Source organism: Onychostruthus taczanowskii, unplaced genomic scaffold, assembly GCF_017590055.1.
Source record: "Onychostruthus taczanowskii isolate IOZ18803 unplaced genomic scaffold, ASM1759005v1 scaffold3, whole genome shotgun sequence".
Taxonomy (NCBI): domain Eukaryota; kingdom Metazoa; phylum Chordata; class Aves; order Passeriformes; family Passeridae; genus Onychostruthus; species Onychostruthus taczanowskii.
The window spans coordinates 23,202,696-23,228,578 of NW_024500349.1; the positions used below are offsets into that span (position 1 = coordinate 23,202,696).

At 42.1% G+C, this 25,883-nt stretch overlaps 1 protein-coding gene across 1 annotated transcript in view; it reads left to right on the forward strand.

Moving 5' to 3' along the window:
- LOC121338032 (vasoactive intestinal polypeptide receptor) overlaps positions 1 to 25,883 on the forward strand; it is a 105,234-nt gene that overhangs the window by 74,172 nt on the left and 5,179 nt on the right. The window contains exons 7-10 of the mRNA XM_041408575.1: positions 14,228 to 14,381; positions 16,716 to 16,776; positions 19,036 to 19,105; positions 22,927 to 23,018. Coding sequence (XP_041264509.1) covers positions 14,228 to 14,381; positions 16,716 to 16,776; positions 19,036 to 19,105; positions 22,927 to 23,018 — 377 coding nt within the window. The remainder of the gene's footprint in view (positions 1 to 14,227; positions 14,382 to 16,715; positions 16,777 to 19,035; positions 19,106 to 22,926; positions 23,019 to 25,883) is intronic.

Consider the following 25,883-nt stretch of genomic DNA (forward strand, 5'->3'; position numbering starts at 1 on the left):
TGTATTCTTACCCTGAGTCCTGTCCCTGCTGTTATAATGACCTTTCTGCTTGAGCATCTCTCAGTTGAAACCCAGAGCAGCCTCCTCTCAGCTTTTCCCAAAAAATGATTCCTTTCCCTGTGTGCTCCTTCCTCTCTGTGATTCACTAGGATCTGAACTCTTGGAATGGGATTTTCTTGTGAAGGTCCATGAATGGGTAGAAAGACATGGAAACTGGAACAAATTGACACAGATTAATTGTCAATACCAATTGGCAGAGCAGCCAAGCCATGACATGCCATGGAGTGTGAACCCACCTCTGATCCCTGTGGGAGTTTGCCCTGGATTCTGCTGGATCAGGACTGAGGCACAGCTGCAGAGAGCTGAGTGAGAAATGTTTGCTTCTCATCCATGCAGAAACATTTCTGGGAGTAAATACAGAATTTACCTGCAGAATCCAGAATACCTGCAGTTTCAGGTAGCCCCATGGCTACAACATTTTTGTTGTAGAAATCAGAAGATTTTTGAGTTGATTGCCAGCTCAGGGTGAATGGCTGGATGACACATAACAGTTATAAATTGATGTGAGACAAATCTGTCTGTACAACATTAGGCTGAGCATACCCCTTGCAAAATCTGCACCAGTCTTGAACCAGCATTTTGGGCAACTTTTTAGGTCACAGTCTAAAAACACTGACACAAAATGCCTCTCCTAACATTAATCTGTTAGGAAAAATTGTTATACAATCCATTGTGTTCCTGGTTGGGTTAGGTTGGCTTTAGTTTGTGCTTTGAACTTGCAGGATAAAGCTTGGCTTGGGAGACCTGGTGCTAATTCAAAGAGTCAGAATTTTATACAAAATTCATTGAAGGCTGTGTATGTAATGGATGTGGCCTTGAGCTCCTTCAGTCTGGGGAGAAATCTGAACAAACAATTTGCTGAATGCTCTCACTGCTACTCTGGTTTAGAACAGGGCAAACCCAAAGCAATAAAAGTGTTTCTCTAGATGAGGAAGTGCCGCGCTTCGTTCCTTTAGGGAATGAAAGGGTAAAGACAGAACAAATTTAGGACTATAAAATCCAAATTAATAGAAACCTCTCCCAGCATTTCTGATGAAGGCACCAAAGTCCTCAATTTGATATTACCTGCTGCAGTAAGAAGACTTTAAGTTATGTTTTGTGCTCTAGCCACACAAAAATACGTTAAGTTCTCCACCAACAAATGTGTCAATGCTTCAATCAAGTAGGAACTTCAACACAAGAAGATGTCTATGTAATAAAAAAAAACCCTTTTTAAATAGGCTTTACTGCATTTTTACTTCATTTTATCTAGTTTGGGACACTTTAGGTGTGGTGTTAACTCTCCACCATTTTAAACTCAGAGGCTTGGATTGCTACTGAGTTCAACAGGAACCAACACCCTGAAAAATTAATTTATTAAGCATTTCTATGGGCCACAGTGCCTGAGAACGTGGCTTTAAGCATTTCAGGGCCAGTGCAGCCAAAATATAAAATATAAAATACATGTGATGAGCATCAGTGAGGGATGGTGTGAGCCAGCACTGGGTGATGTTTGCAGAGTGGTGTGTGGTCCTTGGTCCTGCTTTATGGATAAACTCACTCCTGGGGGAAAGAAAAGTCTTGCTGCTTGGGTGAAAAAATCAACTTGTTTTCACTGGGCAGAGACCCTGAGCTGACAAGCAGGGCTTGTTTTTATGACTAAATGGAGCAGGTTTAAAATGATCTTTAAACCCAGAACCTGCGCAAGGCCCCTTGTCCCACACCACAAGGAAACTCGTTTCCTTGTTTTCCTTGTTTCCTACAAGGAAACTCAGCACTGGTGACTCTGTAAAGGTCCCTCACTCCTTCTCCTCCTCCCAGATGTCCCAGTCTGTTAGATTTGTCTCTAGGCACACTGAATGAAGGAAGGAATACAGCCTCAAAGCCTGAAGAAGGAGCATCTTTGCAAGACACAAACCCACAGAACACAAACAGATAATTAGTCCCATTTCCTCGTATTCCAAGAGTCAGCTCAGATAATAATACAAAAGATCCTTCAAGAGACATTCCAAATTCTACCAGTTAAGCAGAAATTAGGAAAGAAAAAAACATTAAAGGAAGGAGATTTTGACATGACACCAACACAAATAATAGCCATACCAATAAAATATGGCAAACAAAATACAAATCCCAATTAATAGCCATACCAATAAAATATGGCAAACAAAATACAAATCCCAATTAATAGCCATACCAATAAAATATGGCAAAAATACAAATCCCAATTTTGTGCCACTGACACACAGCATAACTAAAATTAATAGCCATACCAATAAAATATGGCAAACAAAATACAAATCCCAATTATGTGCCACTGACACAAGGCATAACTAAAGACTTGAGACAAACAATCAAAGAGAGCAGCTTAAGTTCTCCCTACTTCAAGCAACTATTAAAAAACACTTTTAGTAATTATGATCTAGTAACTTATGACTGCAAATATATTACCACCACAATCTTAACAGATTCACAATACATATTATAAGAAGACAAATAGAGAAGAACTCTCACCAAATAAACAGAGACTTATACTAAAGCTCATGGAGAATCCTTAGACAGACCTCTTCCAAAAGTGGATTTTTGTGGGATTTTCTAGTAAGAAACAAAACCCTGCAGGGAATTTTCTAGAGGGGTGTGATGGCCATGCACAGACACAACATTCTGCTCAAGGTACCATCAGGAGACCAAATCCACTTCCTCCCTCTCTCTCATAGTGTATTTATGTAGCTTTTTAATTGTGATTATGTGTAACTGAATTATCCTGTTGGCTTAAATGGATTAAAAGCAGGCATCTGCTGGAGTGTGTTTGTCAGCTGGGGCTTTAAGCACATGGATGAGGAGATGATGAGGCTCAGAGGGCTCTGTGGAACCACCCACCCTGAGTTCTTCAATAATTCTTCAATTCGACTTCCTCAGTATTAGTTTTGACTCACTCAGGTTATGTTCTGTCTCACTAATTGGTCAATTCTGATGGAAAACTCGCTGCACATGGTTTTGTTACATCTTCAAATTGTTAATTGTGTGTGAAAATTTTTTAGAGTCTGGATTTGCCTTCATTTTTTTCTGGTTTGGTTTTTTTGGTTTTTGGTTTTGGTTTGGTTTGGGTTTTTTGTTTGTTTTTCCCCCTGCCAGACTCAAGAGTCCTCCTTAGAAGTTTTAGTTTTCCTCACTGATTTCCTTAGGTTTAGTGCCCTTCCCTCTTGGCATTCCCACAATTTATCTTCCCCTTTCCTTCTCTCCCTTGGGAACACCCTGTGGAAAACAAGTCAAAACAACAAATGTGGTAGAAGGATTGAACTGAACACTTCAATAGTGGTTTTATTTAATTTTTTGTGGGTTTAGGGATAGGTTTTGATATAGTTTCATTACTGTCATATCTGGATGGCATAATAATGATGAACCACTTACATTTCCAGCCCTGCTGAAGACAAAGCCAACAGTTTGCTATAAACAAAGATCAGAATCTACAGATTAAATTCAGGCTGGCATTTTTATCTGAGCTCTGCAAGTTTCCCCTTGCTGGAGATTCAGCCAAGGGAGATCACATCATTTATCTTTTCCCTTTTGTATTATTCCAGTAAAACAAAAAAATTCCAGCACAAAAATTATTCTTTGCAAAGGAGAGTGGGAGTTCAGCAGTTGCGAATTTACATGCATATCTCATATTTTCAGAGGAAAAAATTGGTGGTTTTTTACTGTAATTCCCCCAGGACAAACTGATAACAGCTACAGGCCCCTAAATGAATTTTATTTATGGAAGTTGAAGACAGATACATTTTCATTTCCAGCAGTGAGGCTACTCAGCTCCAAGTGGGAGCACCACAATTTGCAGGCTGATGGAGAAATGGAACAGTAGAAGGTTTTTTTTATGCACTTGTGTTAAAGCAAAACAAATATTAGAGAGTCAGCTGTTTCCTTGGGTGATATCTGATGATCACTGCTACAATCTGAGGTTTACAGCAAAACAGAGGGGAAGGGAAAAAAAGAACAAAACAAAACAAACCCCAAACAAGCCCTAGAGAAAGGTCCTGTAAATCATGCAAAACAACAGAAAGAAATCAAAGGGAAGGAAGGGAGGCAGAAGGAAAAGAAACAGGAATGGAGGCAGGAGGAATAACCCAGGAATGGAGGCAGGAGGAATAACCCAGGAATGGAGGCAGAAGGAAATACCCCAGGAATGGAGGCAGGAGGAATAACCCAGGAATGGAGGCAGAAGGAAATACCCCAGGAATGGAGGCAGGAGGAATAACCCAGGAATGGAGGCAGAAGGAAATACCCCAGGAATGGAGGCAGGAGGAATAACCCAGGAATGGAGGCAGAAGGAAATACCCCAGGAATGGAGGCAGGAGGAATAACCCAGGAATGGAGGCAGAAGGAAATACCCCAGGAATGGAGGCAGGAGGAATAACCCAGGAATGGAGGCAGAAGGAAATACCCCAGGAATGGAGGCAGGAGGAATAACCCAGGAATGGAGGCAGAAGGAAATATCCCAGGAATGAGGGAAGAAGGAAATAACCCAGGGATGGAGGCAGGAGGAAATAACCCAGGAATTGAGGCAGGAGGAAATAACCCAGGAATGAGGGAAGAAGGAAATAACCCAGGAATGGAGGCAGGAGGAATAACCCAGGAATGGAGGCAGAAGGAAACAACCCTGGAATAAAGGTCAGACTGGCAGAGCTCTGGAGGAGGAATTTTCTTTACTGAAGTGATTCTGTAATCCTGTACACAGCACTGCCACCATCATGGGCTGGCACCAACACATCAAAAAAGAGGGAAAATGGGAAAAGTGTGAGGAGGGGCTTTATTAAAACCCCAACCACCTTCTCTTTTTAGTTGCTGCCTTGTGGTTGACTTGGCTTGTCACTGCAGATGTGCTCATGAGAGCCTTTATCCTGTGATTGATGAGCACAAAACAGGCACAGTTAACCCATTTACCAAGATAATTCTATTTTTGCACCTGAACTCAACTCTGAGTCATCTGACACCCAGGTTAGACCAGCCAGAGCTAATCAGCATCTCAGAAATACTCACAAGATGGCTCCCAAAAATCGAACAAGGATTCCTAAGAGACAAAATAAAAAGGCTGAGTCCTTCAAGACTGACAGTTACATAACCCCTGTTAAAATCAGCAAAGAGAAATTCTTAAATAGCCTGGAGGATCACAGTCACGGGGCTTAAAGTTGCTTCTTGTGTGAGGGAAAGCAGAAGAGTTTCTTCCTGAATCCTGAATCCAGTGTTGGATTTGAGGAAGCCTGCATGGGAAGTGGGCAAGGCAGGAAAAGCAGCCCTGTGCACCACATTTTTCATCAGTGTAAAGTGGTACAACTCCATTTATTCTAACACAAAATTCACTGGTGCAACTCCATTTATTTTAATACAAAATTTACAGGTGCAACTCCATTTATTCTAATACAAAATTCACTGGTGCAACTCCATTTATTTTAATACAAAATTTACAGGTGCAACTCCATTTCTTTTAATCACTGCAGGATCTGCTCCTGCCGTGCTTTGCACATGAAATAGAAGCTGTCTCATGTAATTTCCTTGTAAATCCTCACCTCATCCCTGGAAGTGTCCAAAGCCAGGTTGGGCAGAGCTTGGAGCAGTCTGGGACATTGGAAGGTGTCCCTGCCCATGGCAGGGGGTGGCACTGGTTGATCTTTAAGGTTTCCAACCCAAAATATTCTGGAATTCTGTTTCTATAAATGCCTTGCCGCTTTCAGCTGGCACTGAGGAGGTGAAAGTACAGAGAAAAGACAAGTTTAAATTGGCTTTAAATTAAGTCTTAGGACTTTGGATTTCATATGACTTTGGACTGAGCTCTTTCTGCAGAAATTATTCCCTAATGAGGGATACAATGCTCCATGCAGGTTCATCAGTGGCATGACCTTGTTGCAGGTGGAAGAGGCACAGGAAAGAAATAACTAGAAATAGAAGAAAGAAATAGAAATAGAAATAGAAAGAAATAGAAATAGAAATAGAAAGAAATAGAAATAGAAATAGAAATAGAAATAGAAATAGAAATAGAAATAGAAATAGAAATAGAAATAGATAGAAATGGATCCAAAAGCTTCTTTCTGATGTCTCCATTGCTGCACAGTTTTGATGGCAGCAGGAAAGCCTTAGCAGGCTGAGGAAGGGAGATGTGCCTAGGTCAGGCTGTACAGCCCAGCTCATCCATCTGGGAATGGCATTTCTGCTTTATGAAGTGGTAACAAATCCACGAGCCCAGACACAAATCCAGGTTATAATGGCTTCATAAATTGCCCAGTGACAGCTGACATGAGGCAAGTATTGCATGGCGTGCTCTTGGGGCTATGATGGGTGCATGAAAATGTGATGGATTGTGACCTGAAGGAAAGCAGGATAAGATAAATGGAATTAATTAGCCACTGGCAAGGCTTTAGAGTACTCTTGCATAATGTTTCTGGGGTACCATGGGTGCAGAGCAGGAAGTTAACAGGGAAAATGTGGGTTTGGGACCTCTTCTTACTGTGCCTGAGGCAGGCAGTGACCATGAATCCAGTTAAATTGATCTGCCTGCACTGTTAATAATACATTTTTACACTTAGAGTTGAAGCCTCCGAAAGGTTCATCATCAAGACATAAGATTACCATTCCCATGAAGGTCTTTTATTTTTCATAAGTCCTGATAGATCATAAATTGCTTTCACAGAGGCTTTCAGACTGGAGCCCACGTGCTTCCATCGTGAGCCACTTTGCTTCTGTCAAGATGGCTTTTTAAGAATTTCTTGAATCACATTTCTTCATTCATAGATATTGTTCCTAACATCCTAAATTTCTGTGTATCTCCCAGGAAAACCTGCAGAGCCACCCACTAGTGCAGCAATTTGTTGTTGGAAATTCCCTGCTTGTCACAGCCCGTGACAGGGAGGGAGGGCAGGAGTCAAAGGCACCCAATTGATTTGGGAGTTATCTCATTTCAGTTTTTGAAGACAATTCACTTTGATTATCAAACATAAACTTTGTGGGGCTTTTTTATAGCCCACCTGTTTGAACCTGGTCTACAACTGCAATTAAACTGAGGGAAGAAATTAAAGTGATGGCTTTTTGCCAGGCAGTCTGGCTTGTTTGTTTTTAATTTGCTTTTTTGCTGTTGTTACACAATAGGTTGGGTGTGCTAAGGCTAAGTTAACATAAGGTAGTTTCTTTTTCTTTTTCTTTTTCTTTTTCTTTCTCTTTCTCTTTCTCTTTTTCTTTCTCTCTTTCTCTTTCTTTTATTCTTTTTCTTTCTCTTTCTCTTTTTCTTTCTCTCTTTCTCTTTCCTTTTTTTCTTTTTCTTTCTCTTTCTCTTTTTCCTTTCTCTTTCTCTCTCTCGGGGACATGGTTTAGTGGTGGCCTTGGCATGCTGGATTTACAGGAGGACTCAATGATAATAAAATCTTTTCCAAACCAAATGATTCTCTAATTCTGTGAACTAAATGTTAAGTTAAAAGCAGAGAAAAACCTCTGTGAAAATTAAAAACGTGTTTGGAAACCAAGTCCATCCTGACATCTCCATGCCACATGCACAGAGATCAATGGGCCATGTTAAGCCATGGACAAAGCAGTTACATTATAAAATTATTGGGAATTCGACACTTACATGAATAATAATACATTTTTACACTTAGAGTTGAAGCCTCCGAAAGGTTCATCATCAAGACATAAGATTACCATTCCCATGAAGGTCTTTTATTTTTCATAAGTCCTGATAGATCATAAATTGCTTTCACAGAGGCTTTCAGACTGGAGCCCACGTGCTTCCATCGTGAGCCACTTTACTTCTGTCAAGATGGCCTTTTAAGAATTTCTTGAATCACATTTCTTCATTCATAGATATTGTTCCTAACATCCTAAATTTCTGTGTATCTCCCAGGAAAACCTGCAGAGCCACCCACTAGTGCAGCAATTTGTTGTTGGAAATTCCCTGCTTGTCACAGCCCGTGACAGGGAGGGAGGGCAGGAGTCAAAGGCACCCAATTGATTTGGGAGTTATCTCATTTCAGGTTTTGAAGACAATTCACTTTGATTATCAAACATAAACTTTGTGGGGCTTTTTTATAGCCCACCTGTTTGAACCTGGTCTACAACTGCAATTAAACTGAGGGAAGAAATTAAAGTGATGGCTTTTTGCCAGGCAGTCTGGCTTGTTTGTTTTTAATTTGCTTTTTTGCTGTTGTTACACAACAGGTTGGGTGTGCTAAGGCTAAGTTAACATAAGGTAGTTTCTTTTTCTTTTTCTTTTTCTTTTTCTTTCTCTTTCTCTTTCTCTTTCTCTTTTTCTTTCTCTCTTTCTCTTTCTCTTTTTCTTTCTCTCTTTCTCTTTTTCTTTCTCTCTTTCTCTTTCCTTTTTTTCTTTTTCTTTCTCTTTCTCTTTTTCCTTTCTCTTTCTCTCTCTCGGGGACATGGTTTAGTGGTGGCCTTGGCATGCTGGATTTACAGGAGGACTCAATGATAATAAAATCTTTTCCAAACCAAATGATTCTCTAATTCTGTGAACTAAATGTTAAGTTAAAAGCAGAGAAAAACCTCTGTGAAAATTAAAAACGTGTTTGGAAACCAAGTCCATCCTGACATCTCCATGCCACATGCACAGAGATCAATGGGCCATGTTAAGCCATGGACAAAGCAGTTACATTATAAAATTATTGGGAATTCGACACTTACATGAATTCCAGTGCCATGATAGTGAGATGGGGAATTAATCACGTTGTGTAATCTTACAAGCAGAGCAGTCATTTGGTTGTTGGATCATTATTACAGATTTCATTATGCTTTGGTTAAAGTGGATGTCTCAACAGAAGGAGTGGGGTGGTGAGAGATCAAAAGTGATGTATTCCGGAATTTAATTATGATTATGAGTGTCTAAAGTGGAACTGTAGTTATGGACATGGAGGGTTGGGCCAGTCTCTGTGCTGGAAATTCATGATTTCAGCATCTCCAAAGCAGGCAATACCTGCCCAGTGCTGTCCCATCTTCCAGGTCATGAGTGGGATCTATGAAAATAGATTAAATAAGGTCAAGAAAGCCTCTTTGACCAGGCTGGGGAGAAGATCAGCTCTTGCTGTGTGCAAATGCAGCACCAGTCAGTCAGCAGCCCTTCCACAGTGTCTTCTGGGCAGCATAAAACAAAAATACTGGATAAATCTGTCACTGGGAAAATGAGCTTTTATCAGCCTTCTGTGGAAGACACCTGCAGGAATCTCAGTGTAAATCTCTTCCTGCTGCAGGGCTGGTGGTAGCCCAGGTAACAGCACCAAATTACCTTAAAGGAGGATTTTGAGGTCTCAAGGTTTCATGATTGATGGATTGAGGCAAATCTGAGCCCACATTTTTGCTGGATGCACTGTCCCAACCCCATAAATAACGCCAGGAGCTGCGTCACTGACCAGGATCGCACGGAATGTCTTCAATGTATCTTTAATCTGACTTAGAGAAGTCTTGGTACCCTGCCCCAAAGCTTCCACCCTGCAGGGAGGCACAGAGTTTGTGGGTACGAGGGAGGAACGTGGGGTCTGCACGGGGCTTGTGTCCAGACACAGGACAGGCCATACAGGGATGGGACCTTTAAAAGGTCCCTTCCAACTGAAACTATTCCATTATTCTAATCAGGTGATGGGGGATTCTTGTGGCTGGGGCAGTGAGACTCCAGTGTTCCCAGTCCAACTGTGGCAGATTGTGATCAATCACTTAACTGCTCCTTTGTACTTGTTTGGTCTAAATCCTTCCTGAACCCAAATCCTGAACCTGTAACAAACCATATCCCTGCTGAAGAAGGCAAGGGAGGCTTGTGTTGGCATTTCTGTGGAGTGATTGCTTTTTTTTATAGAGTTTTGTTGCATTCACGGGAGGCTGGTTATGGATGCGTGCTGGGTGTGTGTGTACCTCAAAAACTCAGAACGATTCCTGTCCAACTAAGCTGCTCTTATTGACCAGATTGTGGGGTATCAATCACTCAACTGCTCCTTTGTACTTGTTTGGTCTAAATCCTTCCTGAACCCAAATCCTGAACCTGTAACAAACCATATCCCTGCTGAAGAAGGCAAGGGAGGCTTGTGTTGGCATTTCTGTGGAGTGATTGCTTTTTTTTATAGAGTTTTGTTGCATTCACGGGAGGCTGGTCATGGATGCGTGTTGGGTGTGCGTGTATCTCAATTATCTCAGAATAATTCCTGTCTAACTAAGCTGCTCTTATTGACATTGATAAATTTATCAGCCTGTCCAGACAAACAAATTTCAGGAGCTATGGATGAGTTACTGCTACTGAGGTGAATGATATATGTATATTTAATGCAGATTCAGCTCTGAGCTAATTACTGCCTCCAGCACCTGAACTGTATTTTTATAGGTGGGTCATAAAACTGATGTAGTGACCAGCTGACCCACCTAAAAATTAAGAGAAAGATATTTTTATCAGGGCTAACATTACCCAAGAGTAAAATATGGGCACAAGACAAAAGCCTGGCAGGATTGTTTCTCAGCCTTCTTGTCCCCACCCTTGTGTCCCTTCTCTTTGCCTCTTCCTCTTGAAAGCCCTCGAGCAGGTCTAAGACAGGCCCCACCCTCAAGCAAACTTTTACAATAATCAAAATTAGATTTTCTTATTGGCTGTGAGGAATCTGCAGAGGGGAACAAATGTGTTGGGGTGCAAGTGTTTGTCAGGAGGGGTCAAGAGCCCAGTGCCTCGTTGGCTGGAGGCAGAGCCCTTCCCAGAGTTCAGCCATTGGAAACACATGTGGAAAGGGAGGGATTTTCATGGGAAAAGCAAACGGCACATCCCTGATGCAGCTCTAAAGAGAGGAACAAGAGAGGAGCCACAAAATCAAGCGAAAAACCATCTCACTGCCACATCTGCTGTGGACATGAGCAGAGCAAGATCCCTGAGGAATGACAAGGAAATAATCTGTAAATGAGCCTGTGGAAGAAGAGAGAGTAGCAAAAGCACTGATGTAATTCAGCTTTTTCTCTTGAAAATGTCTGTTCTAAAAATAGCCCCATGTTAGTCTTTCAACAGTGACACATCGTGAGCTCTGCTCTTTATGGAAAAAAATAAATTCTAGAGATGTAATGGCTCATCTCTGCCCTGTGCCTGTCATCTAAAGGGTAAGATATCTTACATAAAAGAGGATTTTTATTCCCCAGCATTAAACCAGCCTCTCTGAGGCTGAATTTAATCAGTCAGGAAGGTGGAGACCCATTACCAAGTGCTGCATGGAATAAGGTCTCCCAAAAGCCAGGAAGGACTGTTTTCCAAATGTGCCACTGTCAAAGAGGATCAATGGAATCATCAGCAATCAAACTGCACCTCTCCTGGAAATATCTGCTTTAAACTTACCCGCTTTAGGCAACAATAGCAAGCCCAGGCAGTGGAAAAATGCTATTATTTAATTTTAAGGACAGGACAGTGCATCCAGCTCTGTTCCAGTGCCACAGGAGATCCCTGGCTGCAAGACATTACTTTCATGCACTCAAAATGCTGCTCAAAAAGGTCTTTTCTCCAGGTAAAACCAAAAATTCCAAGAGTGGTAGGAAATGCACAAATAAGCAAATATTTGCTTAAAAAAAAACGAGTTCAGCAAAGCTTTCTCTCTGCACAGCAATAGCTCTGCAAAGTCAGGCTGGAAATCCCTTCCTGAGGGATTTCCTTTCCTTTCCTGCTGGGCAGAAACCACGTGCACTGTTTGTGAGCAGCCTTCCCTTGTCCTGTGAAGCTTTGCAGCCCCTTGTGCTGTGCTCCTGACTCTGCCATAAGTCAGTGCAACCATCCAAAAGTGATTCCCTGGTGCACAATCCCCAAGGGAAATCCTTGTTTTACAGGCAGGTGGTTGAGATGCATCAGATCTGCCCCTTCAAACCTCGTGTCTCACCTGGGAACTGCTGAATTAGGGCCAAACACCCACAGAGTGAAACCATGGAGGAATTCACTCACACACACATCCCTGCTGGCTGCAGACACACCAAGCAGGCACTCAGGCTTTGGGGGAAAGGAAGGAGGGGTGGCAATGTCACACAGCCACAAGTACACAAAATCAGGGAGAAACCAAAGGTGTGGTGATGTATTGTATTTGCCAGGATCCCTGACAAAGACAGGAATGATGAATCTCTCTCCATGTTCTCAGAAAGCTAATTTATTATTTTATGATACTATATTATATTAAAGAATACTAAACTAAACTATACTAAACAATACAGAAAGGATAATTACAGAATGTTAAAGAGATAATAATGAAAACTCGTGACTCTTTCCAGAGTCCTGACACAGCTTGGCACTGATTGGCCAAAGAGTGAAAACAACTCACACCAGAATCCAATGAAACAATCACCTGTGGGTAAACAATCTCCAAACACATTCCACATGAGCACAACACAGGAGAAGCAAATGAGATAAGAATTGTTTTTCTTTTTCTCTGAGGCTTCTCAGCTTCCCAGGAGAAAAATCCTGGGCGAAGGGATTTTTCAGAGAATGTGAATGCCACAGTGATGCCATTGGGATGAGGCTGTTTCATCCCCAGCTTTGCCAGCCCAGCCCTGTGCCACCTTCCCTCCCTGGCAGTCCCTGAAGTCACGCAGAGAATATTCTGAGTTGGAAGGGAGTTCACATCCTGCTCTGCCTTCACCTTCCCCCATCAGCACCCCTCAGTCTGTGTCTGTGCCTCACAGGAGGGAGCTGATTTGCACAAAAGTTGGTTTTCAGGAGCCCAACAGGGTCCCCAGGGTCGCACACTGATGTGTTTATGGGTGAGGGTGGGGACAGTCCCTCCCTAAACATGTGGCACTGAAAAAAACTCTTTCCACACTTCTTTTAACCAGTGTTTCATAGCAATTGCTTTCAGTAGGAAAGGAGTAGAGAGTAAAATGGGGTCTTGTTGCTCTAAATTGAACGTTCTACATGCGCAGGACACCAGGGAAGTGCCGCCAACCAGGGAGTGAGAGCAAACACTTGCCCCAGAAAATGCAGGGTATCACCCAGGCAGACCCACTGAAAGCAGCAGGACAATTGCTGAGCCAACACCTCGAGGATGTGTAATGATGCAGTGGGTGCCAAGTGTCAGAAATTTCCATTTGTATTTATTTCTTTGCTGAGGGAACTGTTCCCATTACCTGTGCTGCAGTGAAATCTCCACAAAGCAAGTTACTGTGTTTAATTATTCATTTCCTAAGGTAAACAATTCACCTTCCCTTTTCAAATCTCTGCCCTTCCAGAGCAATAAAACCTGTGCATGCTTTTGTGTGCTTGCCCTGCTTCTCCTGCCTATCCTTTATTGTAAAAATACATATCCCAGTCCTTCTTTTCCTAAAGAGGAGCAACTTCTTGTAGACTTTTCACCACAGAATTCATTTCATAAGGAGATCAGGTGCTGCACAAAGCAATCCCAAAGATACACCCAGAGCAAGGGTCACTGGTAGTTTAGTGGAAATTTCTTTCCTGTGGGAATGTGCTGCAGTTCCTAACACAGGGCAGCACTACGTGGATTTTTTGTTTTGTTTTGTTTTTGTTTGCTTTGGTTTTTTTGTTTTTGTTAAGGTTGGGATTAAATATGTGAGATGGTATTTCTTGTTTGGACTCAGATGTTTATTAGTTCTTATTTACATTACAATCTCATAAAGTGTGAGTTTTATAGTACTTCTTTCTAATAAGTTAAAAATGGAGTTTTATATTTTTCTTTATACGGTTTTTTTAAGGATAAACTGTCTGATTAAGAAATGACATGTTATTTTTACTTTTAACCCAATAACTAGCTACTCGTGGTCTGTAATGTGGATTTTTTAATCTAGTTACAATATACTACTTAAATTTATGATTAAGAAGGTGAAGAAGGACTAACTTCTGCTTTAAAACCGCTACTCGTGGTCTGTAATGTGGATTTTTTAATCTAGTTACAATATACTACTTAAATTTATGATGAAGGTGAACAAGGACTAACTTCTGCTTTAAAACATCCATCTAGCTTTATCTTTATTACTGTATTCTAAACCTTAAACTCTAAGTTTCCCACCCTGTGATATCACACACTTCTATTCAAACTCCACCCCCACAATCCCAGTTCTGTCATTCCATTTTGGAAGCTTCTCCACGGCCTCAGGTCAGTGCAGTGTTCTCCTGGGGGTCAGTGCCTGGCAGCACAGAAAGTCTGGAATTCTCAGCAGCCAGGGAGTTCACCACTGCTCATTTCTTCTCTTCCAGGTGGGCTGCAAGGCCATGATGGTTTTCTTCCAGTACTGTGTCATGGCCAACTTCTTCTGGCTGCTGGTGGAGGGGCTGTACCTCCACACCCTGCTGGTCATCTCCTTCTTCTCGGAGAGGAAGTACTTCTGGTGGTACATCCTGATCGGCTGGGGTACGCGTCTCCTGCAGGAGGGGATCCTGCCTGCTCTTTGTAGCAGGGATTTAGCACAGATACCTGGGCACTCAGGTGGGGCAGGGATGTTGTAGGCAGCACCCACCCCCCACTAAGTCCCGAGAAGGATTTGGGGTGGTTGGTGGATGAGAAGCTGGACATGAGTTCAAAACGTGCCCAAAAACCCAACTGGGCTGGGCTGCACCAAAAGAAACGCGACCAGCAGGCTGAGAGAGGTGATTCTGTCCCTCTGCTCTCCTCATCTGACATCCACTGCAGAGATGCATCCAGCCACGGGGTCCCCAAAATGAGAAGGACGTGGAGCAGTTGGAGCAGCTCCAGAGGAGGTCACGGAACTGCTCCAGAGCTGGAGCCAGGCTGGGAGAGCTGGGAATGTTCACCTGGAGAAGGGAAAGATCCAGGGAGAGCTCAGAGCCCCTGGCAGGGCCTGAAGGGGCTCCAGGAGAGCTGGAGAGGGACTGGGGACAAGGCATGGAGGGACAGGACACAGGGAATGGCTTCAAACTCACAGAGAGTAGATTTGGATTGGATATTGGGAAGGAATTCCAATTTTGATATCACGGATTGACCTTAAGTTGTAAGGATGGATCCCAGCAAAGCTGAACTCCTGGACTGAACCAGACACTGAATTCAGGCCAGCCAGCTGCCCTGAGATCCCATCACCTGTGTGCTAATGCTGATAACCTTCTGCTCATTGCATTGGTGATTTCTCCAGTCTTAATGCAAATCCGGTCTCAAATGCATCAAATAAAATTAAATTAAAATCATATAATGAAAAGATAAAATAAAATACTATAAAATAAAATATAAAAAATAATAAAATAAAATAAGCAAAACAAAATAAAATTAGAAAAATGGTAAGGAAGAGAGAATTAAAATCTTCACAAAGTTACTCACAACTGAATTGCTGACTTATGCAAATTAATCCTACCAGTTCAACTTTTATTTTTTCAAAAATGAAACAGACCTTTTTTCCCCTTTCATGCCATTTAGTTGAAGATTTATATTTAATTAAGTGAATAACTTTCTACTGCATGCTCTCAATAGCTGAAACTGAGAAATAATAAGAGCAGGGAAAAATCTTGAGAAGAAAAGGTAAAATAAAATTGTGTCATGTCCAGGGGAATGCCAGGACTCAGGATTTGCTCAATTATCCATGGAGTAACTTCCATAGAAAGTGGCAGGAGCTATGCTTGGCTTCACACTGCAAAGCAGAGATGATTCTCCATGCTCTGGGCAGAAGGAGGATGATGGGAGCAGGTCTTGTTTCAGTTCCTCAGGTCAGACCTTTGTTAAACTCACCTTGCCCTCCAGATATTCTTTATTTCAGCACTGGAGAGCTGAAAGTTTAAAGAAAAATGCATAAAGGTAATTATTTAAATCAAAGGACATTTCTTGCACTCCTAACGTGTCCTGAGGTTGCTTGGGTGCAGAAGGGCAATTCCAGAACTTGGCAAGTGCCTGAGGGAACTTTTGGCCTTTCAGTCATCCATCATTTGCAAGAGCATCAGGGATGGATCTGGAATGGATCATGCATGAATTAATAATCTGGATGCTCTAATTACAGTTTTTACTGGTTTTAGTACCATTGCACTTGGAAATCACTGGTAATAAAGCGTACACAATCTGTGACTAACACAGAGCAAAGAGGCGTGTCCTCCTGGGAGTATTTGCAACCTAAATCCAGTCAAGGATTAGAGAGAGAAAAGAGCCAGCACAAGGATGGGACAAGACCACCCAAAAGTGGCAGACCATGGAGTGAGAAGCAGAGGCAGCTTCACCTGGCCAGCTGGGTGTGAACCTGGCACTCCAGGCTCCCTTACAGGGCACAAGAGCCCAGGGATATTTCATATTTATTGTTCTAAATCAAACGTTTAACGTAGCTGGATGCAAGTGTGTGAGAAACACACAATTCTGCCCCTTGGTGCTCAGGAGAGCCTGTGGTGACCTCCTCAGGTACAGGTGTCCACACTGTAGGTGGCTCAAGTGATTCTTATTCCTTGCATTTCACCCCTGGAAGATTTTTTAAGCACTGCAACAGGAATTTCAGCATGCTGGGAGCAGTTCCAGAGAGCTGATCTTGCATGGCCACAGGGAGGGAAAGGCAACATTGCCTGTTTGGCATGTGAGGGTTGAAAATGTGAAGTATTTTCCCACCCCTGAGGGAAGGCATCCCCTCAGACACTCAGGAGAGGTGGAGAGCGAGGGAGAACAGCCCTGAGAAATGAGGCAGATTTTAAATAATCTGGTAATGAAATCAGGTAACCATTTGATCATGATTTCTGACAGCAACACCATCTCTTCTCTCCTCAGGTGCCCCCTCCGTGTTCATCACTGCCTGGACAATTGTCAGGATTTACTTTTTCGATGTTGGGTAAGCCTGTCCACTCAATTATCTTTCCTTTATAAGTCTGCTTTCCTTTATGGCCAAGAAAAGCCCTGCAACCTTAGCAACCCAAAAAACAGCAGCAGTGGCACCTCTCCCCTCTGACCAGGAACCAGGAAACGCTCCAGGGTCTCCCTGAAATGTCATTTTAGACCTTGGTGGTTGCATTTGGTCCTGTGCTCAGAGCAGAGTTTTGCACCCTGCAGAATTGACCCTAAACATGCGGCAGGGAATTTATAAACACACCCAATTCTCTCCCACAGGAAAAGGCTACAAATTTTTTTTTTCTTCTTTTTTCTCAAGCAGATTTTAGGATCTATTCTTCATCCCTTTTCACCTAGCAGCAGCCTTTGATATTTTGTATAAGAAGCAGATAGAATGCAGCTAAGAAAATGAGGCAGACACCAGAGTTATCCAAGGATATGTGCAAGTAGAGAGGATTTGATCCTGAAATCCTCATTCTTGCTTTTATTCAAGAGGTCAGACTGCAGTAATTGGAAAGGGTTTTATGGGAAAACACCCCAGAGAGATGCAGAATCAAGTGCTTATTCTGTCCTCAGTGTGCCTTCCCTCACTTCTTGCATTTGCATCCTGGAGTTAAATCCATTTTCTCCCATGCATTCTTCCCCTCCAAATGTGTCCTGATTTGCCCCTTTTTCACTACAAGAAGCAGCTCAGATTTCTCACTGCATTTTTGATTTATAGTCATGCCAGCACATTTCCTGAGGGCTACTCACTTCCTTTATGGTTTCACTCTATCTGCATAAAACTGACCTTATTTACTCTGTTAATAAATAGCCTCTACAATGAGACAGAGACAGGAGGATTTAACCGTTCTGGATACCAGTTTTTCTTACTATACATTCCATTCAGCTCCAAAAATTCTTAATAAAAATACAGAATTCTTTGCATTTTCTCGGGCCTTTAAAACCCTACATTTTTGTGCTGAGTAAAACAGGGAATGAATTTACAGGATATATTAATACCTAACACAGATTTTTTTTTTCATTACCTGCAGAGAAAAATTACAGGAAATTAATCCAGATTAAATAAACCCTAATTAGGTAAGATTGGTTAAACAGCACTAAGACTTTATTTAAACATTGTAAGTCCAAGTGAAAGTGACCTTCATTCACACTGTCTCAATTTATTCTAAAAATGAAGTGCACTAGACGTAATTAGGGCCACTTTAATTCTATATGAAAGGGCAGCACACACCTAACTGCAAGAGTCTGTATGTGAGAAATTTTCTTTATCTCCCTGTAGAGTTAGGGCAGATTTAGTCAGTGTAGTCCACAGAGTGCAATTTTTATCATCCTAAAGTTGATGCTTAAAACAGATCTCAGGAACTGTGCCCTAAAAGTGCCTCTCTTCATCTCCTCCTGCCTTCCCTGCCAACATTTGGAATTAGAGGAGCTGAATCTGGGTGAAATTGTGTGCAGTTGGCACAATTAATCTATTCTTACATGAAAACAGCCCAATTTCCATGAATTCTTTCCTAAAAATGCACCTTCTGTCACCTGACTGTGCAGATGAAGGTGTCCCAAGCAATATCAGTCACTTCCACATCAGTCCTTTCCTCTCATTTCCTTGCTGGCTTTAAAATGCAGTCCCAGGTGAGGGGTGGTATGTGCAGACAGCTCTGGCTTCAGGATGAAATAAATCCCACCCTGGACCCTGGGGACTTTTTTAGCACCATCCATAGCTCAGGTGCAGCTTGCTGGATTTATGGGACTAACCCCACCACTGGCTGGAATTTTTTTTTTTCAGAAGGATCTGATGGTTTTTTTGGTTTGATTTTTTTTTTTTTTTTCCTTCTGCTGGTGCCAATTGCTCAGTGCCTATCAAACCCCCTCCATCCAGGATGGTGGAGAGCCTGATGAATCTTTTCATAAATTTTGATCAGTGTTCATGGTTTCCATAAAATTTGCCTGCAGCAGAGCTCAGTGTAGAAGAAATTAAGAAAAATCACCATTCTCCCCCACATTCACCCTGCCTAACATCCTCCAGCCCATTTTGTGGCCAAGGGAAAAAAAATTGGCATTACCTCTGGGATATTTGGTACCTACCAGTGCTCACAGCCACTGCAAAGCAAGTTTTGGCCATTCCCAGTCCATACACATGAGGTTTAGTCCTCTTCACATAACCCAGCCTAGCAAAACTTAGCTTTTAGGGAAAGCTGAGAAGGTTACAGACCTGCTTGCTTGCTGTGCTTGATGTTTTAAGTCTGGCTTTGTTTCTTTTTAGGTGCTGGGAGGAAATAGTGGAATCCCCATTCTGGTGGATCATTAAAACTCCTATTTTGGTGTCTATTTTGGTAAAGTATCAGCACGTTCTGCTGGCTGCAAAGCCGTCTTTAGTCCTAACTGGGGAGGGGTGAAGGGCTGTTGAGAAGTGTCCTGTAAATGTCCATGGGAAATGCACTGCCAGGTAAAATCCCACTGTACATTGGACATCTGCTTTAAGGTGAGGAAATTCCTCCTGCAGATAAACACCCTCACCTACAGCATTGACCACGGGAAGAGTTTGAGTTTTGAGAGTTTGAGGCCACCAGGGTGGAACTGACCTGATGTAGCTGTGACCACCTCCATCTCCTTGGTGGGGTGGCCATGGGAGATGGAGGAATGTGGTTGGACATCCAGGAAAGGCTCATTTTGCCTCAGGAATCGGTGAATTCCATCAGGTCACCCGTGCTAGGAGTGGTTTTGTTTCTGAGCTGACCAGGATGGCTTGTTCAGTCATGTCAACACTTGTTCAGACGTCAACACTACAAATTAACATGAGTCCTACCGTGAATTTCCACTCAGATAAAAAGGGAGTAGATGAATTCCCTCAGGAATTTCCCTCTTGCACCCAGTACAGAGTTGCATTCCAGCTGCGTATTTTGGAATAAGTTCTAGAGGAGTTTGGCTAATTTCCAGAAAAATCAACAGAAGTGTTTTATTTTAATTCTCTGGATATGGTCAATCCTGACCATAGAAACCAGGACACTTCTCAGGAACTCTGGGTCCTTCCATCCTTGTTGAATATTTCTCTGTTGGGCATGGATCCAAACCTTAAAATCAAATGAACTGGAGTTAAACTTAGTTTTGAGTTTTCTTAAATTATGTGAAAGATGCTGCAAGGGAAGCAAAAAAAAAAAAAAAAGGCAACAGAAATAAAATCAATCTCTTCTGAAGATAAATCTTTCCTTAGACATCCTTCTTATCTTCTTATTCCACGTACATTATGATTTTTACAAGAAGACTATTTTTTTTTTCCTGTGGCATTTATCATGCAGGGATTCCAGACTGAAAGTTTCAGTAATGACATCTTGCTCTGTTTACCTCATTGGAAAGAAATATAGTACTTAGATGACACATCTCCAAATATTTATACCATCCTGGAAAGCTATAGATAGTATTTTGCTTTTCCTGAGATAAGCTTTCAGTCAAAAAACACACCCTTTTATTCCTCTTGGATCAATGGGTCTGTCTTTTCTTTTGGCCAATAAATCTTTTCTTCATTGCCAAACAGAATTTACCCAGCAGTTCCTGATTTTCTCTCAGCAGATATCCTATAAATCTGTCCTAAAGGAAGGGCATGATAGCCACTGGCTGATGAACAGCAGGTTTCTCCAGGGGGTAATGCAGCATTTCCTCCAAATCCACAGGAATACAGCTGATATCTCAGTGTAATGAAGAAATACATGTACAAGATCTATAAGATCTTCAAGGAACATGAGATATATCTTGTGTACAAGGTGTTAAGCACTGGGAACACATTGATTCTCTTTGATTACATTCTAGGGATAAAAAATAATCTAAAAATCCTGATTCCTGTATCTTCTGCCATGGAATTCCAAGGTTATACCAAGCCCATATACCCACTCCAGTCAGTGTGTGCTCTTGACCTCTCCAAGCCAACGCAGTCAGAATTTAATTGCTACATTCTTGCCTTCCTTGCAGCAGTTTGTGTGTTATCAATGATCATTAGTGTAGTTGATCTAGGTAATACTGGTTGGGACTAATAAATTTCACTTCCTACCAAATCAGACACACAAACCATTTTTAAAGGAAATAAATACAAACAGAAACTATGATAAATTGCTCAGGATAGGTAAGAAATTATTAAGCAATGCATCATAACCAAGAAATGCAATGGGTATCCAGTCACTCATAGGCTTTGTAAAAAGAGTGTCTATTTGAGAGATGGGCTTCAGTCTGTTTTATTCATCTATTGTTGTGATAAGTGTAGGAGTTGCTGGAAGAAATCTTATAATCTATTTTTGCAAGGAATCAGATTGGCTGGTTTAGCACAATCCCTTCCAGCTGCTGAGCTTCTAAAAACTAGAATTGTTTGCACATTCACTGACCATGAAAGGATAAAAAAAGGGGTTGTGTGCCAAACTAAAAGTGAACTAAGTCCCCAGAAATCTGTCATTGCTTTTCTGTTGTCTGTGTTGCATGAGTAACAGGATGACTCAACAGAGAGGACCTTGAAAGCAGCAGATCTGAATTCAATTCATGCCATCAGGACATACCCACTCCTAGCTCTACACCTTTGCTATTAAATAAGGTTTACATTGCTTGAGTACATTGGTAGGGCACTGTGAGATTTTGGGGTGAAAAGAACCACCTAAAATCTGGATATCAGCCAGACTGCTCTGGTCTAACATCCCAAGATGGAATATTCCCCACTACCTTGGTGAGGTCTATCCCTTGCTGCACAAGACAGAACATGACCAATATGATGCCTTGGAGTGGCTACCTGAAACAGAGGCTAGACAAGATTAAGAGAATAAAAGTGGGTATTTATTGAAGGCCTTCAAAGGTTCACCTTAGGCAGTCAGAAACCTCAGAGAGGGGCTACACCCAGGATGGACAATGGTCATGGGTTTTTCACACAGTTATAAGTTTGGTCCGTTTACATACCATTGGGCAGTCAGAAATCTCAGAGAGGGGCTACACCCAGGATGGACAATGCTCATGAGTTTTTCACAGTTTTAAGTTTCGTCTATTTACATACCGGGGGTTATACTGGTGCCTGAAGCAGCTGGAACAGAGGCTAGACAGAGTTAAGGGGAATAAAGAGGATGTTTACTGAAGAGCCTTCAAAGGCCACACCCTGGCAGTACCAGAGCCACAGTCATGGCTCTGCCTGGATGGCTCCAAGATGGAAGCAAAATAGGGCTTGGTCATGAGATCTCACATTTTTATAAGTTCTGGTCCATTTGCATGTTGGAGTTAATTGTCCAACCACAGCTCCAGCCCATGAAGTCCCATCCTGCTTGTTTTTCTCTCTTCAGTCCATCGTTTTTTATGCTCTTGGGCCTGAGATCTGGATTGGCTGTCCTTGGGTCCCCAGCTAGAGAAGGAATTGTTGTGTCTGCCTACTCTGTGAAGAGAGCTTACCATCCCCTAATATGAAGCTCAGATCCAGACATTAAAGTAGCAGAGAATCTGAAAAAAATAATTAAAAAGCTAAAGCCTGAGGCATTAAATCCTTCAAATTACAGCTGCAGGTAATGAAGTCATATACCCCCAGTTTGCTCACTTTTGTTTATACTTTTCAGGGCCTGAGACAGTCAGGTGTCCCTGACTTTCAGGCCCAGAGAGAAATTGTTTTGTCTGAATAAAAGAGGAGAACAGCAGCTGACAGGCTGTGGAGTTTTAGAGCTATCCCCTAAAGCAGTACAGGATCTGAAAAACCTAAAAAGCTAAATCCTACGGCATCAAATAGGATTGGGCAGAGGCCCGCTGGAGTGGATCCTTCGTGTTTTGGTTTGGTTTCCCTGGCTCACCACGCTCAGCAGCTGGCCCCATGTCACCGCCTCGCGAGCCGCCGGTGCCGCGGCTCCTCCCCGCGCGCGCAGCAGGAACGTCGTGCGGAGCTGTGCTCTATGGGCTTGACATCATCATACTTGGGATGTATGACACGAAGTCCCAAGCAGGCTGATGTCAGGCCCAAGATGCCATCCTGTGTCGGTTTTCCATGTGCTCCCCCGCCCCCGAGAGGGGCTCTCTGCTCATGGCTTGTTAAACGGCAGCTCCTTCCATGGCAAAACCCATTCCAGTGAGAGGAATTCCCCTCTAGTGATGGGCTTTTTTCCTTGAAGAAAAATGCTGATGTTTTACCCCTCTCTTCCCATCTCCACAGGTGAACTTCATCCTCTTTATCTGCATCATCCGTATCTTAGTCCAGAAGCTGCATTCCCCAGATGTTGGGCACAATGAAACCAGCCAATATTCGTAAGTCCCACACTTTGCCAAGCCTATCCTAAAAGTGGTTTTTGGGAAACCTGCCTGGCTGCTTGATAGTTCATTATTGTGTCTTGATTAATGATCAAAATCAATTAATTTTAATTGCTTAAAGCAGATTAAAAATCAGGAAATGGAGCATTTGCTAAAAGAGCTGGGCAGGTTTTATGTCAGTTTGTGGCAGGTGAGAGGGATTTCTTCTGGGATTAATGATGAAGAAATGAGAGCAATAATAATGATAATGAAGCCAAATATAATTTTTCTTTGAATATTAAATATTTATTGGATTTTGAAGGCAGAAGGACCCTGATGGAAAACAAAAAGTTGCTCTCCACAGTGTACAGGATTTTTTTCCTGATCTGAGTTTTAAAAGAGAGATCTAGAAAATTACCATTCAGTAGGATCTGTGGCAAATTTTCCTTATCCTAAAAGAGATCTCTAAACAAGATTGGATTAGCTCAATACATTTCTCTTCTCTTTTGAGAAGAATCACTGTCTTAGAAGTGTTAATTTACTTAATACTTTTATTCCAGGGATATGAGGTTGACCTTAATGGGGCTTTATATAATGAACAACATGCCAGAGAAATCAACATCTTTCTCTCAGTGGCCAAAGCTGGTCACAGCTGCAGTATTTTAAGAGTGAAAGAAATCTGCATGGATTTATTCTGGCTTCAATGCAAATAAAATAAAAGTCCAGACCAGGTTATTCTTGACTCTTCCCACTGTTCTGGCTCCGCTTTTCAGCTATCCTGGGTATTTATTAAATGTTTCCTAGAAAAGAATTAAATGAAAAGAGTCCAGTGTCTGCACAGTCACTGCTTGTAAATCTTTGTCTTTGGAGGGAGCTGTGCTTTTGGGTACCCTGGAAAATCTCAGTTCGTCTTCCTGCAGGATGGAAAAAAGTAACAATATGTTCCTTAAATCCTGCCCAGCCACGGCACTGAGACTTTCTCTCTGGTGGTGGTGAATTATTCATTTCATCTGCCTCGAGAGATTCTCAAATTTATGAAAGGAAATGCCAGTGTTTGACCTTAATTTTCCTGGCAGCAGCCAAAGCCAATTACCTATTTTTCTGTCATCACAACACACCTACATTACCAGACCCTGTGCTTTCTACCATCTGCCCTTCTGGATTTCCAACTGGGAATTTTATCTTTGCACCCCAGGTTTGCAGCAGGTGCAGAGATTAAATCAGCATATTTAAATAATTTCTAGTACTGAGCAGCGTCCTGGCACTGCTGGCTCCTGTTCACCTCAGCAAAAGTGCTGCCAACGTGCACCTGATGAGTTATGCCCAGATTATCTCAGAGGTCATGCTGGGCTTTGGGTTCAGAACACATTTTCCAGTGAGGTGGAGCTACCAGGAAAGCTCTTTTTGCCTTGTAAACAAATGTAGGGCATGTTGGTAAAACACAGAGTTCCCCTCACTGACCTGCTCAACAGGGGGTTCTGCTGAAGGACAACTGATCCTGACACCACAGATCCTCACCTTCCTTCACCACCTGGAGAGATGGCTCAGTTCCACTAGGGAATTGTGGTTGTGTTCGAGGGTCCCAGGATGAGGGAAGAGATGAGAATCTTGACTCCATGTTTCAGAAGGCTGATTTATTATATTGTGACATTATATATATTATATTATATTATATTATATTATATTATATTATATTATATTATATTATATTATATTATATTATATTATATTATATTATATTATATTATATTATATTATATTATATTATATTATATTATATTATATTATATTATATTATATTATATTGCTATACTAAAAAGAATAGAAAGAAAAGAGGCATCAAAAGGAAAGGAAAGGAAAGGAAAGGAAAGGAAAGGAAAGGAAAGGAAAGGAAAGGAAAGGAAAGGAAAGGAAAGGAAAGGAAAGGAAAGATAAAATCTTGTGACTGCTCACAGCCTCAACACAGGTGGCTGTCATTGGTCATCAAGTAAAAACAATTTCACATGCTGGGTAAACAATTGCCCAGATCACATTCCAAAGCAGCAAAACGTGGAGAAGCTGAAGGTTCCCAGCTTCTCAGGAGACAAGATCCTGGCAAAAGGATTTTCATAAAAATATCATGGAATATTTTTATGAAAATTCAGGGAATGAATCAGTTGCTCACTTCACAGAATCATAGAATCCCACAACATTTTGGGTTGGGAGGGACCTTAAAGCTCATCCAGTTCCAACCCCCTGCCATGGCAGGGACACCTTCCTCTATCCCAGGTTGCTCAGAGCTCCTTCCAACCTGGCCCCAAAATTTTAGGTTTCCAAGGCACATGAGGTGGTTCAGGACACTTCCAGTACTTGCACGGACCTGTCAGAAAGGACACAGGACCTATGGGACACTTGTCCCCTCATACAGTGGCACCTGGCCACCAGCCACTTCTGGAAAACTCGACTGTATTCACTGCAGTAGATACAAGACACCACACTTTCCTATGCAAACAAACATTAATTGTCTGAAACTGAAGTTTAGATCTCACCAAGGTGAGTTCTCAGCGTGATCCTAAGATTTTTACTTTCAGAGAGAAATCTGTAGAGACTTATGGGGTTTGACTGCAGGACCCAACAATTCTTAGCAGAAAACTGCTGCTGAAATGTTGAGGGAACTCTGGGGGTGTTTATCCTGGAGAAGAGGAGGCTCAGGGTGACCCTATGGCTCTCCACAATTCCCTGAAAGGAAGTTGGAGCCAGATGGGAATCGGGCTCTTCTCCCAGGCAACGAGTGACAGGATGAGAGGAAATGGCCTCAAGTTGTGTCTGGAGAGATTCAGGTTGGACATCAGGAGGACTTTCTTCACTAAAAGGGTTGTGAAGCATTGGAAGGGGCTGCCCAGG